This window comes from Oncorhynchus masou, unplaced genomic scaffold (genome assembly GCF_036934945.1).
Source record: "Oncorhynchus masou masou isolate Uvic2021 unplaced genomic scaffold, UVic_Omas_1.1 unplaced_scaffold_747, whole genome shotgun sequence".
Taxonomy (NCBI): Eukaryota; Metazoa; Chordata; class Actinopteri; order Salmoniformes; family Salmonidae; genus Oncorhynchus; species Oncorhynchus masou.
In genome coordinates this window covers 312,458-331,055 of record NW_027013929.1, presented here as the reverse complement: position 1 = coordinate 331,055, position 18,598 = coordinate 312,458, and the positions used below count along the sequence as shown (strand labels likewise).

The window sequence follows — 18,598 nt, the reverse complement described above, 5'->3', positions numbered from 1 at the left end:
TGATCTCTCCTCAGGATTGATCTCTCCTCAGGTTAGAATAGGACTGATCTTTCCTCAGGATTGATCTCTCCTCAGGTTAGAATAGGACTGATCTCTCCTCAGGATGGATCTCTCCTCGGGTTTGAATAGGACTGATCTCTCCTCAGGTCTGATCTCTCCTCAGGTTAGAATAGGACTGATCTCTCCTCAGGACTGATCTCTCCTCGGGTTAGAATAGGACTGATCTCTCCTCAGGTTAGAATAGGACTGATCTTTCCTCAGGATTGATCTCTCCTCAGGTTAGAATAGGACTGATCTCTCCTCAGGACTGATATCTCCTCAGGTTGGAATAGGACTGATCTCTCCTCAGGTCTGATCTCTCCTCAGGTTAGAATAGGACTGATCTCTCCTCAGGACTGATATCTCCTCAGGTTGGAATAGGACTGATCTCTCCTCAGGTCTGATCTCTCCTCAGGTTAGAATAGGACTGATCTCTCCTCGGGTTAGAATAGGACTGATCTCTCCTCAGGATTGATCTCTCCTCGGGTTTGAATAGGACTGATCTCTCCTCAGGTTAGGATAGGACTGATCTCTCCTCAGGACTGATCTCTCCTCAGGACGGATCTCTCCTCAGAACTGATCTCTCCTCAGGTTGAATAGGACTGATCTCTCCTCAGGTTGAATAGGACTGATCTCTCCTCAGGTTAGAGTAGGACTGATCTCTCCTCAGGTTAGAATAGGACTGATCTCTCCTCAGGTTGAATAGGACTGATCTCTCCTCAGGTTAGAATAGGACTGATCTCTCCTCAGGTTAGGATAGGACTGATCTCTCCTCAGGACTGATCTCTCCTCAGGTTAGAATAGGACTGATCTCTCCTCAGGTTAGAATAGGACTGATCTCTCCTCAGGACTGATCTCTCCTCAGGTTAGAACAGGACTGATCTCTCCTCAGGTTAGAATAGGACTGATCTCTCCTCAGAGTAGAATAGGACTGATCTCTCCCCAGGACTGATCTCTCCTCAGGACTGATCTCTCCCCAGGACTGATGTCTCCTCAGGTTAGAATATGACTGATCTCTCCTCAGGTTAGAATAGGACTGATCTCTCCTCGGGTTAGAATAGGACTGATCTCTCCTCAGGTTAGAATAGGACTGATCTCTCCTCAGGACTGATCTCTCCTCAGGTTAGAATAGGACTGATCTCTCCTCAGGTTAGAATAGGACTGATCTCTCCTCAGGTTAGAATAGGACTGATCTCTCCTCGGGTTTGAATAGGACTGATCTCTCCTCAGGTTAGAATAGGACTGATCTCTCCTCAGGACTGGTCTCTCCTCAGGTTAGAATATCCTCTGAGAAGATGAGTTACAGAGCTTTCAGAAAGTATTCAGATCCCTTGACTTATTCCACATTTTGCTGTTACCGCCTAAATTCTAAATGGATTCAATAGATGTCTTTTCTCACACATCTACACACAATAATGACAAAGTGAACATGTGTTTTTTGAAATATTTTCACATGTATTGAAATGTACATAAGTATTCACACCCCTGAGTCAATACATGTTAGAACCACCTTGGGCAGTGATACAGCTGAGAGTCTTTCTGGGTAAGTCCCTGAGTCAATACATGTTAGAACCACCTTGGGCAGTGATACAGCTGTGAGTCTTTCTGGGTAAGTCCCTGAGTCAATACATGTTAGTAGCACCTTGGGCAGTGATACAGCTGTGAGTCTTTCTGGGTAAGACCCTGAGTCAATACATGTTAGAACCACCTTGGGCAGTGATTACAGCTGTGAGTCTTTCTGGGTAAGTCCCTGAGTCAATACATGTTAGAACCACCTTGGGCAGTGATTTCAGCTGTGAGTCTTTCTGGGTAAGTCCCTGAGTCAATACATGTTAGAACCACCTTGGGCAGTGATTACAGCTGTGAGTCTTTCTGGGTAAGTCCCTGAGTCAATACATGTTAGAACAACCTTGGGCAATGATTACAGCTGTGAGTCTTTCTGGGTAAGTCCCTGAGTCAATACATGTTAGAACCACCTTGGGCAGTGATACAGCTGTGAGTCTTTCTGGGTAAGTCCCTGAGTCAATACATGTTAGAACCACCTTGGGCAGTGATACAGCTGTGAGTCTTTCTGGGTAAGTCCCTGAGTCAATACATGTTAGAACCACCTTGGGCAGTGATACAGCTGTGAGTCTTTCTGGGTAAGTCCCTGAGTCAATACATGTTAGAACCACCTTGGGCAGTGATTACAGCTGTGAGTCTTTCTGGGTAAGTCCCTGAGTCAATACATGTTAGAACCACCTTGGGCAGTGATTACAGCTGTGAGTCTTTCTGGGTAAGTCCCTGAGTCAATACATGTTAGAACCACCTTGGGCAGTGATTACAGCTGTGAGTCTTTCTGGGTAAGTCCCTGAGTCAATACATGTTAGAACCACCTTGGGCAGTGATTACAGCTGTGAGTCTTTCTGGGTAAATCTAAAAGCTTTCTACTTCTGGTTTGGACAATATTTTGCACATTATTCTTTTTAAAATTCTTCAAGCTCTGTCAAGTTGGTTGTTGAACATTGGTTGTTGACAGCCATTTCCAAGTCTTGCCATAGATTTTCAAGCCGATTTAAGTCAAAACGGTAACCAGGCCCCTCAGGAACATTCACTGTCTAATTGGTAAGCAACTCCAGTGTAGATCTGGCCTTGTGTTTTAGGTCGTTGGTAAGCAGCTCCAGTGTAGATCTGGCCTTGTGTTTTAGGTCGTTGGTAAGCAACTCCAGTGTAGATCTGGCCTTGTGTTTTAGGTCGTTGGTAAGCAACTCCAGTGTAGATCTGGCCTTGTGTTTTAGGTCGTTGGTAAGCATCTCCAGTGTAGATCTGGCCTTGTGTTTTAGGTCGTTGGTAAGCATCTCCAGTGTAGATCTGGCCTTGTGTTTTAGTTATTGTTCTGCTGAAAGGTGAATTCATCTCCCAGTGTCTGGTGGAAAGCAGACTGAACCAGGTTTTCCTCGGAGTTTACCTGTGCTTAGCTCTATTCCGTTTAATTTTATCCTTAAACATAAACTCCCTAGTCCTTGCCAATGATAGGAATACCCATAACATGATGCAGCCACCACCATGCTGGACAATATGAAGACTGGTCCTCAGTGGATTTGCCCCGAACCTAACACTTTGTATCCAGCACATAAAGTTAATTTCTTCGACAAACATTTTTCAGTTTTACTTTAGTTCCTTATTGCAACAAGAAGGATGTTTTAGAATATTTGTTATTCTGGACAGGCTTCCTTCTTTTCACTCTGTCATTTAGATTAGTATTGTGGAGTAACTGCCATGTTGTTGATCCATCCTCCGTTCTATCACAGCCATTAAACTCTGTAACTGTTTTAAAGTCACCATTGGCCTCATGTTGAGCGGTTTCCTGAGTTAAGAAGGACGTCTGTATCTGTGCCCTTGAGCAAGGCACTTCACCCTCATTTTCTCCAGGAGCGCCGCACTCCGACGGCTGACCTTGTAAAACAACACAGTTCACTGCACCTTTCTGGTGTATGTGACAATAAAACAATATTATTATTAGTAGTATTTTGTAGTCTGAGTGTGTTGACACACCATCTGAGGGACCTTACAGATAATTGTACGTGTGGGGGTACAGAGAAGAGCTAGTCATTCATAAATCATGGGGAGGCAGGTAGCCTAGTGGTTAGAGCGTTGGACTAGTAACCAGCAGGTAGCCTAGTGATGAGAGCATTGGACTAGTAACCAGCAGGTAGCCTAGTGGTTAGAGCGTTGGACTTGTAACCAGCAGGTAGCCTAGTAGTTAGAGCGTTGGACTAGTAACCAGCAGGTAGCCTAGTGGTTAGAGCGTTGGACTAGTAACCAGCAGGTAGCCTAGTGGTTAGAGCGTTGGACTAGTAACCAGCAGGTAGCCTAGTAGTTAGAGCGTTGGACTAGTAACCAGCAGATAGCCTAGTGGTTAGAGCGTTGGACTAGTAACCAGCAGATAGCCTAGTGGTTAGAGCGTTGGACTAGTAACCAGCAGGTAGCCTAGTGGTTAGAGCGTTGGACTAGTAACCAGCAGGGTAACCTAGTGGTTAGAGCGTTGGCCTAGTAACCAGCAGGTAGCCTAGTGGTTAGAGCGTTGGACTAGTAACCAGCAGGTAGCCTAGTGGTTAGAGCGTTGGACTAGTAACCAGCAGGTAGCCTAGTGGTTAGAGCGTTGGACTAGTAACCAGCAGGTAGCCTAGTGGTTAGAGCGTTGGACTAGTAACCAGCAGATAGCCTAGTGGTTAGAGCGTTGGACTAGTAACCAGCAGATAGCCTAGTGGTTAGAGCGTTGGACTAGTAACCAGCAGGTAGCCTAGTGGTTAGAGCGTTGGACTAGTAACCAGCAGGTAGCCTAGTGGTTAGAGCGTTGGACTAGTAACCAGCAGATAGCCTAGTGGTTGGAGCGTTGGACTAGTAACCAGCAGATAGCCTAGTGGTTAGAGCGTTGGACTAGTAACCAGCAGATAGCCTAGTGGTTAGAGCGTTGGACTAGTAACTGAAAGGTTGCAAGATCGAATTCCCGAGCTGATAAGGTAGAAATCTGTCGTTCTGCCCCTGAACAAGGCAGTTAACCCACTGTTCCCCTGAACAAGGCAGTTAACCCACTGTTCCCCTGAACAAGGCAGTTAACCCACCGTTCCCCTGAACAAGGCAGTTAACCCACTGTTCCCCTGAACAAGGCAGTTAACCCACTGTTCCCCTGAACAAGGCAGTTAACCCACTGTTCCCCTGAACAAGGCAGTTAACCCACTGTTCCCCTGAACAAGGCAGTTAACCCACTGTTCCCCTGAACAAGGCAGTTAACCCACTGTTCCCCTGAACAAGGCAGTTAACCCCCTGTTCCCCTGAACAAGGCAGTTAACCCACTGTTCCCCTGAACAAGGCAGTTAACCCACTGTTCCCCTGAACAAGGCAGTTAACCCCCTGTTCCCCTGAACAAGGCAGTTAACCCCCTGTTCCCCTGAACAAGGCAGTTAACCCACTGTTCTCCTGAACAAGGCAGTTAACCCACTGTTCCCCTGAACAAGGCAGTTAACCCACTGTTCCCCTGAACAAGGCAGTTAACCCCCTGTTCCCCTGAACAAGGCAGTTAACCCACTGTTCCCCTGAACAAGGCAGTTAACCCCCTGTTCCCCTGAACAAGGCAGTTAACCCACTGTTCCCCTGAACAAGGCAGTTAACCCCCTGTTCCCCTGAACAAGGCAGTTAACCCACTGTTCCCCTGAACAAGGCAGTTAACCCACTGTTCCCCTGAACAAGGCAGTTAACCCACTGTTCCCCTGAACAAGGCAGTTAACCCACTGTTCCCCTGAACAAGGCAGTTAACCCACTGTTCCCCTGAACAAGGCAGTTAACCCCCTGTTCCCCAGTAGGCCATCATTGAAAATAACAATGTGTACTTAACTGGTTAGTTAAATAAAATAATTAATAAATCATGTTGAACACTATCATTGAACACAGAGTGAGTCCATGCAATTTATTATGTGACTTGTTAAGCAACATTTTGACTCCTGAACGTATTTAGGCTCCTTGACATGACAAAGAGGTTGAATACTTATTGACTCAATACATTTCAGCTTTTCATTTTGAATTGACATTATGGGGTATTGTGTGTAGGCCAGTGACACAAATCTGGATTTCATCCATTTTAATCAAATGTTTAATTCATAACAAAATGTGTAAAAAGTCCCGGGGTGTGAATCCTTTCTGAAGGGGTCTTATTTTCATGAACGTCCTCTTCCATACAGGTGTATATCATATACAACAGGTGTATATCATATACAACAGGTGTATATCATGTACGACAGGTGTATATCATATACGACAGGTGTATATCATGTACGACAGGTGTATATCATATACGACAGGTGTATATCATGTACGACAGGTATATATCATATACGACAGGTGTATATCATGTACGACAGGTATATATCATATACGACAGGTGTATATCATGTACGACAGGTATATATCATATACGACAGGTGTATATCATGTACGACAGGTGTATATCATATACGACAGGTGTATATCATATACGACAGGTGTATATCATATACGACAGGTGTATATCATATACGACAGGTATATATCACATACAACAGGTATATATCACATACAACAGGTATATATCACATACAACTGGTATATATCATATACGACAGGTGTATATCATGTACGACAGGTGTATATCATATACGACAGGTATATATCACATACAACTGGTATATATCATATACGACAGGTGTATATCATGTACGACAGGTGTATATCATATACGACAGGTATATATCACATACAACAGGTGTATATCATATACAACTGGTATATATCATATACGACAGGTGTATATCATGTACGACAGGTGTATATCATATACGACAGGTATATATCACATACAACAGGTATATATCACATACAACTGGTATATATCATATACGACAGGTGTATATCATGTACGACAGGTGTATATCATATACGACAGGTATATATCACATACAACAGGTGTATATCATATACAACTGGTATATATCATATACGACAGGTGTATATCATGTACGACAGGTGTATATCATATACGACAGGTATATATCACATACAACAGGTATATATCACATACAACTGGTATATATCATATACGACAGGTGTATATCATGTACGACAGGTGTATATCATATACGACAGGTATATATCACATACAACAGGTGTATATCATATACAACTGGTATATATCATATACAACTGGTATATATCATATACGACAGGTGTATATCATATACGACAGGTGTATATCATATACGACAGGTGTATATCATATACGACAGGTGTATATCATATACGACAGGTGTATATCATATACGACAGGTGTATATCATATACGACAGGTGTATATCATATACGACAGGTGTATATCATATACGACAGGTGTATATCATATACGACAGATATATATCATATACGACAGATATATATCATATACGACAGATATATATCATATACGACAGGTATATATCATATACGACAGGTATATATCATATACGACAGGTGTATATCATATACAACTGGTATATATCATATACGACAGGTGTATATCATATACGACAGGTGTATATCATATACGACAGGTGTATATCATATACGACAGGTGTATATCATATACGACAGGTGTATATCATATACGACAGGTATATATCATATACGACAGGTATATATCATATACAACAGATATATATCATATACAACAGGTATATATCATATACAATGCAGATGCTATTATTTATCATCTACCGTTTAGCAAGTCTTCTCCATCTCACAACATCTTGTTTGTGTGTTTGTCTCTGCAGCTCTCCTGTGGTGCTGTTCCCGGTAGCGGCATGGTCTACGCCCAATCAACAGACAGCATCAAGCCCTCCCTCCTGCCCCTCCTCTCCCCCTCCTTTACCCTCCCCATGACCTTTAACCTCTCAGACAGGGGCAACACCAGTTCAGCGACACCCTCCATCTGGAACCACGACGCCCTCTCCTCTTCCTCCTCCTCCTCTTCCCCCTCCGGCCTCCAGAACACCACCCAGGTGTGGTATGAACTCACCTCAGCGGAGGTGGCTGTTCTGGGGCTGGTGTTCAGTCTCCTGTGGTTGGTGTCCATCCTGGGTAATGTTCTAGTGTGTGTAGTGATCCACCGTAGCAGAAGGAGTCAGTCCACTACGAACTACTTTGTGGTGTCCATGGCCTGTGCCGACCTGTTGCTGTCGCTGGGCTGTGCTCCCTTCATCCTCCTCCAGGTGACCTGCGGGGGCTGGCCTCTCAGCGCTGCTGCCTGTAAGGCTGTTCGTTACCTGCAGCACCTGTGTCCTGGTGTCCAGGTGTATGTTCTGCTGTCCATCTGTGTGGACCGGTTCTACACCATCGTGTACCCACTGAGCTTCAAGGTGTCCAGGGAGAAAGCGAAGAGGATGATCCTGGCCTCCTGGATGTTGGACGCCGCTTTCTCTCCCTGTCTTTTCTTCTACGGCTCGGAGGCGGCGGCGGGGACGGGGGAGGGCACTGTGACTTCTTCCTGCCGGCGGGAAGCTGGGATGGCGTTCTGTACGGTTCCGTCCACCTGCTCCTGGGGTTCCTGGTCCCAGCTGTCCTCATCGTGTGGTTCTACCAGCGTGTGGTCCACTACATCTGGAGGATCGGCGCCGATGGGCACACGGTCAGGAGAACCATGAACATCGTCCCCAGGACTAAAGTGAAGACCATCAAGATGTTTCTCATGCTGAACGTGGTGTTCCTCCTCACCTGGACTCCCTTCTACGTGGTCCAGGTGTGGCACCCTAGCGAGGCCCCGGGCCCCAGCAGACAGGGGGCTCTGGTGTTCTGCTGTGTGGTCTGGGTGTCGTTCAGCTCCGCCGCCTCGAAACCCTCGCTCTATTCCGTCTACAACGCTAACTTCAGACGCGGCATGAGGGAGACCTTCTGCACGTCCTCTATGAAGTGTTACCGTAGCAACGCCTACACCATCACCGCCAGCTCCCGCATGGCCAAGAGTAACTACGTGGGCGTGGTGGATATCCCCGTGGCGACCAAGACGACGCTCACCAAAGACTCCGTCTACGACACGTTTGACCGCGAGGCCAAGGAGAAGAAGCTGGCCTGGCCAATCAGAGCCAACCCTCCCAACACCTTCGTCTGACGAGAGGGGAGGAAGACAGGGTTTAACTCTCAATCAGAGCCAAACCTCCCAACAACCTTCGTCTGACGGGAGGGAGACAGGGTTTAACTATCAATCAGAGCCAAACCTCCCAACAACCTTCGTCTGACGAGAGGGGAGGGAGACAAGGTTTAACTATCGGCGCTTCATTTCTGAGGATGATGTGTATCGTTGTAGAGGACAGTATCTGGGGTGCTGAAACACCGTCTTTAGTGGAACAGATGAGACCTGACGCTGACTTCCAGAGAGAGGGAAGGTGTTCACATTGGGTTGAATCAGCAGCTGGATTCCACATCTGTCTGCTACAGTCTGTTAACATGTCTATAGTTCTGGATCCCCTGTCTGTCTGTTAACATGTCTATAGTTCTGAATCCCCTGTCTGTCTGCTACAGTCTGTTAACATGTCTATGGTTCTGAATCCCCTGTCTGTCTGCTACAGTCTGTTAACATGTCTATGGTTCTGAATCCCCTGTCTGTCTGCTACAGTCTGTTAACATGTCTATGGTTCTGAATCCCCTGTCTGTCTGCTACAGTCTGTTAGCATGTCTATGGTTCTGAATCCCCTGTCTGTCTGCTACAGTCTGTTAACATGTCTATAGTTCTGAATCCCCTGTCTGTCTGCTACAGTCTGTTAACATGTCTATAGTTCTGAATCCCCTGTCTGTCTGCTACAGTCTGTTAACATGTCTATAGTTCTGAATCCCCTGTCTGTCTGCTACAGTCTGTTAACATGTCTATGGTTCTGAATCCCCTGTCTGTCTGCTACAGTCTGTTAACATGTCTATAGTTCTGAATCCCCTGTCTGTCTGCTACAGTCTGTTAACATGTCTATGGTTCTGAATCCCCTGTCTGTCTGCTACAGTCTGTTAACATGTCTATGGTTCTGAATCCCCTGTCTGTCTGCTACAGTCTGTTAACATGTCTATAGTTCTGAATCCCCTGTCTGTCTGTTAACATGTCTATGGTTCTGAATCCCCTGTCTGTCTGTTAACATGTCTATGGTTCTGAATCCCCTGTCTGTCTGCTACAGTCTGTTAACATGTCTATAGTTCTGAATCCCCTGTCTGTCTGCTACAGTCTGTTAACATGTCTATAGTTCTGAATCCCCTGTCTGTCTGCTACAGTCTGTTAACATGTCTATGGTTCTGAATCCCCTGTCTGTCTGCTACAGTCTGTTAACATGTCTATAGTTCTGAATCCCCTGTCTGTCTGCTACAGTCTGTTAACATGTCTATAGTTCTGAATCCCCTGTCTGTCTGCTACAGTCTGTTAACATGTCTATGGTTCTGAATCCCCTGTCTGTCTGCTACAGTCTGTTAACATGTCTATAGTTCTGAATCCCCTGTCTGTCTGTTAACATGTCTATAGTTCTGAATCCCCTGTCTGTCTGCTACAGTCTGTTAACATGTCTATGGTTCTGAATCCCCTGTCTGTCTGCTACAGTCTGTTAACATGTCTATAGTTCTGAATCCCCTGTCTGTCTGCTACAGTCTGTTAACATGTCTATAGTTCTGAATCCCCTGTCTGTCTGCTACAGTCTGTTAACATGTCTATAGTTCTGAATCCCCTGTCTGTCTGCTACAGTCTGTTAACATGTCTATAGTTCTGAATCCCCTGTCTGTCTGTTAACATGTCTATGGTTCTGAATCCCCTGTCTGTCTGCTACAGTCTGTTAACATGTCTATAGTTCTGAATCCCCTGTCTGTCTGCTACAGTCTGTTAACATGTCTATAGTTCTGAATCCCCTGTCTGTCTGCTACAGTCTGTTAACATGTCTATAGTTCTGAATCCCCTGTCTGTCTGTTAACATGTCTATAGTTCTGAATCCCCTGTCTGTCTGCTACAGTCTGTTAACATGTCTATGGTTCTGAATCCCCTGTCTGTCTGCTACAGTCTGTTAACATGTCTATGGTTCTGAATCCCCTGTCTGTCTGCTATCATGTCTATGGTTCTGAATCCCCTGTCTGTCTGCTACAGTCTGTTAACATGTCTATGGTTCTGAATCCCCTGTCTGTCTGCTACAGTCTGTTAACATGTCTATGGTTCTGAATCCCCTGTCTGTCTGCTACAGTCTGTTAACATGTCTATGGTTCTGAATCCCCTGTCTGTCTGCTATCATGTCTATGGTTCTGAATCCCCTGTCTGTCTGCTACAGTCTGTTAACATGTCTATGGTTCTGAATCCCCTGTCTGTCTGCTACAGTCTGTTAACATGTCTATGGTTCTGAATCCCCTGTCTGTCTGCTACTGTCTGTTAACATGTCTATGGTTCTGAATCCCCTGTCTGTCTGCTACAGTCTGTTAACATGTCTATGGTTCTGAATCCCCTGTCTGTCTGCTACAGTCTGTTAACGTGTCTATAGTTCTGAATCCCCTGTCTGTCTGTTAACATGTCTATAGTTCTGAATCCCCTGTCTGTCTGTTAACATGTCTATGGTTCTGAATCCCCTGTCTGTCTGCTACAGTCTGTTAACGTGTCTATAGTTCTGGATCCCCTGTCTGTCTGTTAACATGTCTATAGTTCTGGATCCCCTGTCTGTCTGTTAACATGTCTATGGTTCTGAATCCCCTGTCTGTCTGTTAACATGTCTATAGCTCTGAATCCCCTGTCTGTCTGCTACAGTCTGTTAACATGTCTATAGTTCTGAATCCCCTGTCTGTCTGCTACAGTCTGTTAACATGTCTATGGTTCTGAATCCCCTGTCTGTCTGCTACAGTCTGTTAACATGTCTATGGTTCTGAATCCCCTGTCTGTCTGCTACAGTCTGTTAACATGTCTATGGTTCTGAATCCCCTGTCTGTCTGCTACAGTCTGTTAACGTGTCTATAGTTCTGAATCCCCTGTCTGTCTGTTAACATGTCTATAGTTCTGAATCCCCTGTCTGTCTGCTACAGTCTGTTAACATGTCTATAGTTCTGAATCCCCTGTCTGTCTGCTACAGTCTGTTAACATGTCTATAGTTCTGAATCCCCTGTCTGTCTGCTACAGTCTGTTAACATGTCTATGGTTCTGAATCCCCTGTCTGTCTGCTACAGTCTGTTAACATGTCTATAGTTCTGAATCCCCTGTCTGTCTGCTACAGTCTGTTAACATGTCTATAGTTCTGAATCCCCTGTCTGTCTGCTACAGTCTGTTAACATGTCTATGGTTCTGAATCCCCTGTCTGTCTGCTACAGTCTGTTAACATGTCTATAGTTCTGAATCCCCTGTCTGTCTGTTAACATGTCTATAGTTCTGAATCCCCTGTCTGTCTGCTACAGTCTGTTAACATGTCTATGGTTCTGAATCCCCTGTCTGTCTGCTACAGTCTGTTAACATGTCTATAGTTCTGAATCCCCTGTCTGTCTGCTACAGTCTGTTAACATGTCTATAGTTCTGAATCCCCTGTCTGTCTGCTACAGTCTGTTAACATGTCTATAGTTCTGAATCCCCTGTCTGTCTGCTACAGTCTGTTAACATGTCTATAGTTCTGAATCCCCTGTCTGTCTGTTAACATGTCTATGGTTCTGAATCCCCTGTCTGTCTGCTACAGTCTGTTAACATGTCTATAGTTCTGAATCCCCTGTCTGTCTGCTACAGTCTGTTAACATGTCTATAGTTCTGAATCCCCTGTCTGTCTGCTACAGTCTGTTAACATGTCTATAGTTCTGAATCCCCTGTCTGTCTGTTAACATGTCTATAGTTCTGAATCCCCTGTCTGTCTGCTACAGTCTGTTAACATGTCTATGGTTCTGAATCCCCTGTCTGTCTGCTACAGTCTGTTAACATGTCTATGGTTCTGAATCCCCTGTCTGTCTGCTATCATGTCTATGGTTCTGAATCCCCTGTCTGTCTGCTACAGTCTGTTAACATGTCTATGGTTCTGAATCCCCTGTCTGTCTGCTACAGTCTGTTAACATGTCTATGGTTCTGAATCCCCTGTCTGTCTGCTACAGTCTGTTAACATGTCTATGGTTCTGAATCCCCTGTCTGTCTGCTATCATGTCTATGGTTCTGAATCCCCTGTCTGTCTGCTACAGTCTGTTAACATGTCTATGGTTCTGAATCCCCTGTCTGTCTGCTACAGTCTGTTAACATGTCTATGGTTCTGAATCCCCTGTCTGTCTGCTACTGTCTGTTAACATGTCTATGGTTCTGAATCCCCTGTCTGTCTGCTACAGTCTGTTAACATGTCTATGGTTCTGAATCCCCTGTCTGTCTGCTACAGTCTGTTAACGTGTCTATAGTTCTGAATCCCCTGTCTGTCTGTTAACATGTCTATAGTTCTGAATCCCCTGTCTGTCTGTTAACATGTCTATGGTTCTGAATCCCCTGTCTGTCTGCTACAGTCTGTTAACGTGTCTATAGTTCTGGATCCCCTGTCTGTCTGTTAACATGTCTATAGTTCTGGATCCCCTGTCTGTCTGTTAACATGTCTATGGTTCTGAATCCCCTGTCTGTCTGTTAACATGTCTATAGCTCTGAATCCCCTGTCTGTCTGCTACAGTCTGTTAACATGTCTATAGTTCTGAATCCCCTGTCTGTCTGCTACAGTCTGTTAACATGTCTATGGTTCTGAATCCCCTGTCTGTCTGCTACAGTCTGTTAACATGTCTATGGTTCTGAATCCCCTGTCTGTCTGCTACAGTCTGTTAACATGTCTATGGTTCTGAATCCCCTGTCTGTCTGCTACAGTCTGTTAACGTGTCTATAGTTCTGAATCCCCTGTCTGTCTGTTAACATGTCTATAGTTCTGAATCCCCTGTCTGTCTGCTACAGTCTGTTAACATGTCTATGGTTCTGAATCCCCTGTCTGTCTGCTACAGTCTGTTAACATGTCTATAGTTCTGAATCCCCTGTCTGTCTGCTACAGTCTGTTAACATGTCTATGGTTCTGGATCCCCTGTCTGTCTGTTAACATGTCTATAGCTCTGAATCCCCTGTCTGTCTGCTACAGTCTGTTAACATGTCTATAGTTCTGAATCCCCTGTCTGTCTGCTACAGTCTGTTAACATGTCTATGGTTCTGAATCCCCTGTCTGTCTGCTACAGTCTGTTAACATGTCTATGGTTCTGAATCCCCTGTCTGTCTGCTACAGTCTGTTAACATGTCTATGGTTCTGAATCCCCTGTCTGTCTGCTACAGTCTGTTAACGTGTCTATGGTTCTGAATCCCCTGTCTGTCTGCTACAGTCTGTTAACGTGTCTATGGTTCTGAATCCCCTGTCTGTCTGCTACAGTCTGTTAACGTGTCTATGGTTCTGAATCCCCTGTCTGTCTGCTACAGTCTGTTAACATGTCTATGGTTCTGAATCCCCTGTCTGTCTGCTACAGTCTGTTAACATGTCTATGGTTCTGAATCCCCTGTCTGTCTGTTAACATGTCTATAGTTCTGAATCCCCTGTCTGTCTGTTACAGTCTGTTAACATGTCTATGGTTCTGAATCCCCTGTCTGTCTGTTTACATGTCTATGGTTCTGAATCCCCTGTCTGTCTGCTACAGTCTGTTAACATGTCTATGGTTCTGAATCCCCTGTCTGTCTGTTTACATGTGTGTGGTAGGATGTCTCTGATATGACCATGACATGGGGACAGTTAAGACTGTATGAATGGAAGAGGTTTTCTCAGGTAGAGCAGTCTGTTAACATAATCCTATAATTATATACATGGTCCTCATATGTCTATAACACATTGTACCATCTGTTATAACACATTGTACCATCTGTTATAACACATTGTACCATCTGTTATAACACGCTGTACCATCTGTTATAACACGTTGTACCATCTGTTATAACACGTTGTACCGTCTGTTATAACGCGTTGTACCATCTGTTATAACGCGTTGTACCATCTGTTATAACGCGTTGTACCATCTGTTATAACGCGTTGTTCCATCTGTTATAACGCATTGTACCATCTGTTATAACGCGTTGTACCATCTGTTATAACGCGTTGTACCATCTGTTATAACGCGTTGTACCATCTGTTATAACGCGTTGTACCATCTGTTATAACGCGTTGTACCATCTGTTATAACGCGTTGTGCCATCTGTTATAACGCGTTGTACCATCTGTTATAACGCGTTGTACCATCTGTTATAACGCGTTGTACCATCTGTTATAACGCGTTGTACCATCTGTTATAACGCGTTGTACCATCTGTTATAACGCGTTGTACCATCTGTTATAACGCGTTGTACCATCTGTTATAACGCTGTACCATCTGTTATAACGCTGTACCATCTGTTATAACGCTGTACCATCTGTTATAACGCGCTGTACCATCTGTTATAACGCTGTACCATCTGTTATAACGCTGTACCATCTGTTATAACGCTGTACCATCTGTTATAACGCTGCTGTACCATCTGTTATAACGCTGTACCATCTGTTATAACGCTGTACCATCTGTTATAACGCTGCTGTACCATCTGTTATAACGAGCTGTACCATCTGTTATAACGCTGTACCATCTGTTATAACGCGCTGTACCATCTGTTATAACGCGCTGTACCATCTGTTATAACGCGCTGTACCATCTGTTATAACGCGCTGTACCATCTGTTATAACGCGCTGTACCATCTGTTATAACGCGCTGTACCATCTGTTATAACGCATTGTACCATCTGTTATAACGCATTGTACCATCTGTTATAACGCGTGATGTTGTTATTGCTGTTTTGTTGTGATCCCTGTGATTTTCATGGAGGCTAAAGCCTTGAGGTGTTTGGTCTGACAGACGGCCTTTAACTGGACAGTCTTTGGTGGCTCCCCTGAGCCACACGCAGATGGACGCAACAGACCGAGGACCTGATTGGTTGGCGATGAAGGAGTCTCACCCCTAACCTCTGACCCCTAACCTCTGGCGATGAAGAAGTCTCATTGAAACGCTCTGCACCATCACTGGCCTTGACTGCTCTCACCTGTCACTGCCAGACCCTGAACCCTAACCTCTGACCCATGAACCCTAACCTCTGAACCCTAACCTCTGACCCCTAACCTCTGACCCCTAACCCCTGACACTAAACCCAGCCTCTAACCTGCCAGACACTCTGTTTGTCTCTGTTAGTGTGTGAAACTGCTGTCTGTACTGTGATGTAAATACTAATTGCTTTCTACTGAATACCTAATGAATAAAGCATCAATGTGTATCCACAATGCAGCATCACTAGTGACAATGTGGACCTATTGTAAGATTTACCCAGATGTATAGCGACATGTGACTCATACAAAAGGGCCAAATGAATCAGAATGTTATTGCCTGTATTTGAAGGATACAGTCAGAGAGAGATATATACTGCTCATCTGTCCAGAGAGATATACAGCTCAGTCTGTCCAGAGAGATATATACAGCTCATCTGTCTAGAGAGAGATATACAGCTCATTTGTCCAGAGAGAGATATATACAGCTCATCTGTCCAGAGATATATACTGCTCATCTGTCCAGAGAGAGATATATACAGCTCATCTGTCCAGAGAGAGATAAATACAGCTCATCTGTCCAGAGAGAGATAAATACAGCTCATCTGTCCAGAGAGAGATATATACAGCTCATCTGTCCAGAGAGAGATATATACTGCTCATCTGTCCAGAGAGATATATATATACAGCTCATCTGTCCAGAGAGAGATAAATACAGCTCATCTGTCCAGAGAGAGATAAATACAGCTCATCTGTCCAGAGAGAGATATATACTGCTCATCTGTCCAGAGAGAGATATATAGAGCTCAGTCTGTCCAGAGAGATACAGCTCAGTCTGTATAGAGAGATACACAGCTCAGTCTGTATAGAGAGATATACAGCTCAGTCTGTATAGAGAGATATACAGCTCAGTCTGTATAGAGAGATATACAGCTCAGTCTGTATAGAGAGATATACAGCTCATCTGTCTAGAGAGATATACAGCTCAGTCTGTATAGAGAGATATACAGCTCAGTCTGTATAGAGAGAGATATACAGCTCAGTCTGTATAGAGAGATATACAGCTCAGTCTGTATAGAGAGATACAGCTCAGTCTGTATAGAGAGATATACAGCTCAGTCTGTATAGAGAGATATACAGCTCAGTCTGTATAGAGAGATATACAGCTCAGTCTGTATAGAGAGATATACAGCTCAGTCTGTATAGAGATATACAGCTCAGTCTGTATAGAGAGATACACAGCTCAGTCTGTATAGAGAGATATACAGCTCAGTCTGTATAGAGAGAGATACAGCTCAGTCTGTATATAGAGATTTACAGCTCAGTCTGTATAGAGAGATATACAGCTCAGTCTGTATAGAGAGATACACAGCTCAGTCTGTATAGAGAGATATACAGCTCAGTCTGTATAGAGAGATATACAGCTCAGTCTGTATAGAGAGATATACAGCTCAGTCTGTATAGAGAGATATACAGCTCAGTCTGTATAGAGAGATATACATCTCAGTCTGTCCAGAGAGATATACAGCTCAGTCTGTCTAGAGAGATATACAGCTCAGTCTGTCTAGAGAGATATACAGCTCAGTGTGTCTAGAGAGATATACAGCTCAGTCTGTATAGAGAGATATACAGCTCAGTCTGTATAGAGAGATATACAGCTCAGTCTGTCTAGAGAGATATACAGCTCAGTCTGTATAGAGAGATATACAGCTCAGTCTGTATAGAGAGATATACAGCTCAGTCTGTATAGAGAGATATACAGCTCAGTCTGTATAGAGAGATATACAGCTCAGTCTGTATAGAGAGATACACAGCTCAGTCTGTCTAGAGAGATATACAGCTCAGTCTGTATAGAGAGATACACAGCTCAGTCTGTATAGAGAGAGATATACAGCTCAGTCTGTATAGAGAGAGATATACAGCTCAGTCTGTCTAGAGAGATATACAGCTCAGTCTGTATAGAGAGAGAGATACAGCTCAGTCTCTATAGAGAGATATACAGCTCAGTCTGTATAGAGAGAGAGATACACAGCTCAGTCTGTATAGAGAGACATACAGCTCAGTCTGTATAGAGAGATATACAGCTCAGTCTGTCTAGAGAGAGACATACAGCTCAGTCTGTATAGAGAGATATACAGCTCAGTCTGTATAGAGAGATATACAGCTCAGTCTGTATAGAGAGATACACAGCTCAGTCTGTCCAGAGAGATATACAGCTCAGTCTGTATAGAGAGATATACAGCTCAGTCTGTATAGAGAGATATACAGCTCAGTCTGTATAGAGAGATATACAGCTCAGTCTGTCCAGAGAGATATACAGCTCAGTCTGTCCAGAGAGATATACAGCTCAGTCTGTCTACAGAGATACACAGCTCAGTCTGTCTAGAGAGATATACAGCTCAGTCTGTCCAGAGAGATATACAGCTCAGTCTGTCTAGAGAGATATACAGCTCAGTCTGTCTAGAGAGATATACAGCTCAGTCTGTATAGAGAGACATACAGCTCAGTCTGTCTAGAGAAAGATACAGCTCAGTCTGTCCAGAGAGAGATATACAGCTCAGTCTGTATAGAGAGATACACAGCTCAGTCTGTCCAGAGAGATATACAGCTCAGTCTCTATAGAGAGATACAGCTCAGTCTGTAGAGAGAGATACACAGCTCAGTCTCTATAGAGAGATACAGCTCAGTCTGTATAGAGAGAGATATACAGCTCAGTCTCTATAGAGAGATACACAGCTCAGTCTGTAGAGAGAGATATACAGCTCAGTCTGTATAGAGAGATATACAGCTCAGTCTGTATAGAGAGATATACAGCTCAGTCTGTATAGAGAGATATACAGCTCAGTCTGTAGAGAGAGATATACAGCTCAGTCTGTATAGAGAGATATACAGCTCAGTCTGTATAGAGAGAGATATACAGCTCAGTCTGTATAGAGAGATATACAGCTCAGTCTGTCTAGAGAGAGAGATACAGCTCAGTCTGTATAGA

The 18,598-nt window shown here is 44.2% G+C and overlaps 1 protein-coding gene across 1 annotated transcript in view; it reads left to right on the top strand.

The window, feature by feature from the left end:
* Positions 1-14,876, top strand: part of LOC135537295 (probable G-protein coupled receptor 19) — a 33,235-nt gene extending 18,359 nt beyond the window's left edge. Inside the window, 2 exon segments of the mRNA XM_064963494.1 lie at positions 7,356-8,045; positions 8,048-14,876. Of these exon segments, the coding sequence (XP_064819566.1) occupies positions 7,386-8,045; positions 8,048-8,689 (1,302 nt within the window). The 5' untranslated portion in view covers positions 7,356-7,385 and the 3' untranslated portion in view covers positions 8,690-14,876.
* Positions 14,877-18,598: the final 3,722 nt, after the last annotated feature.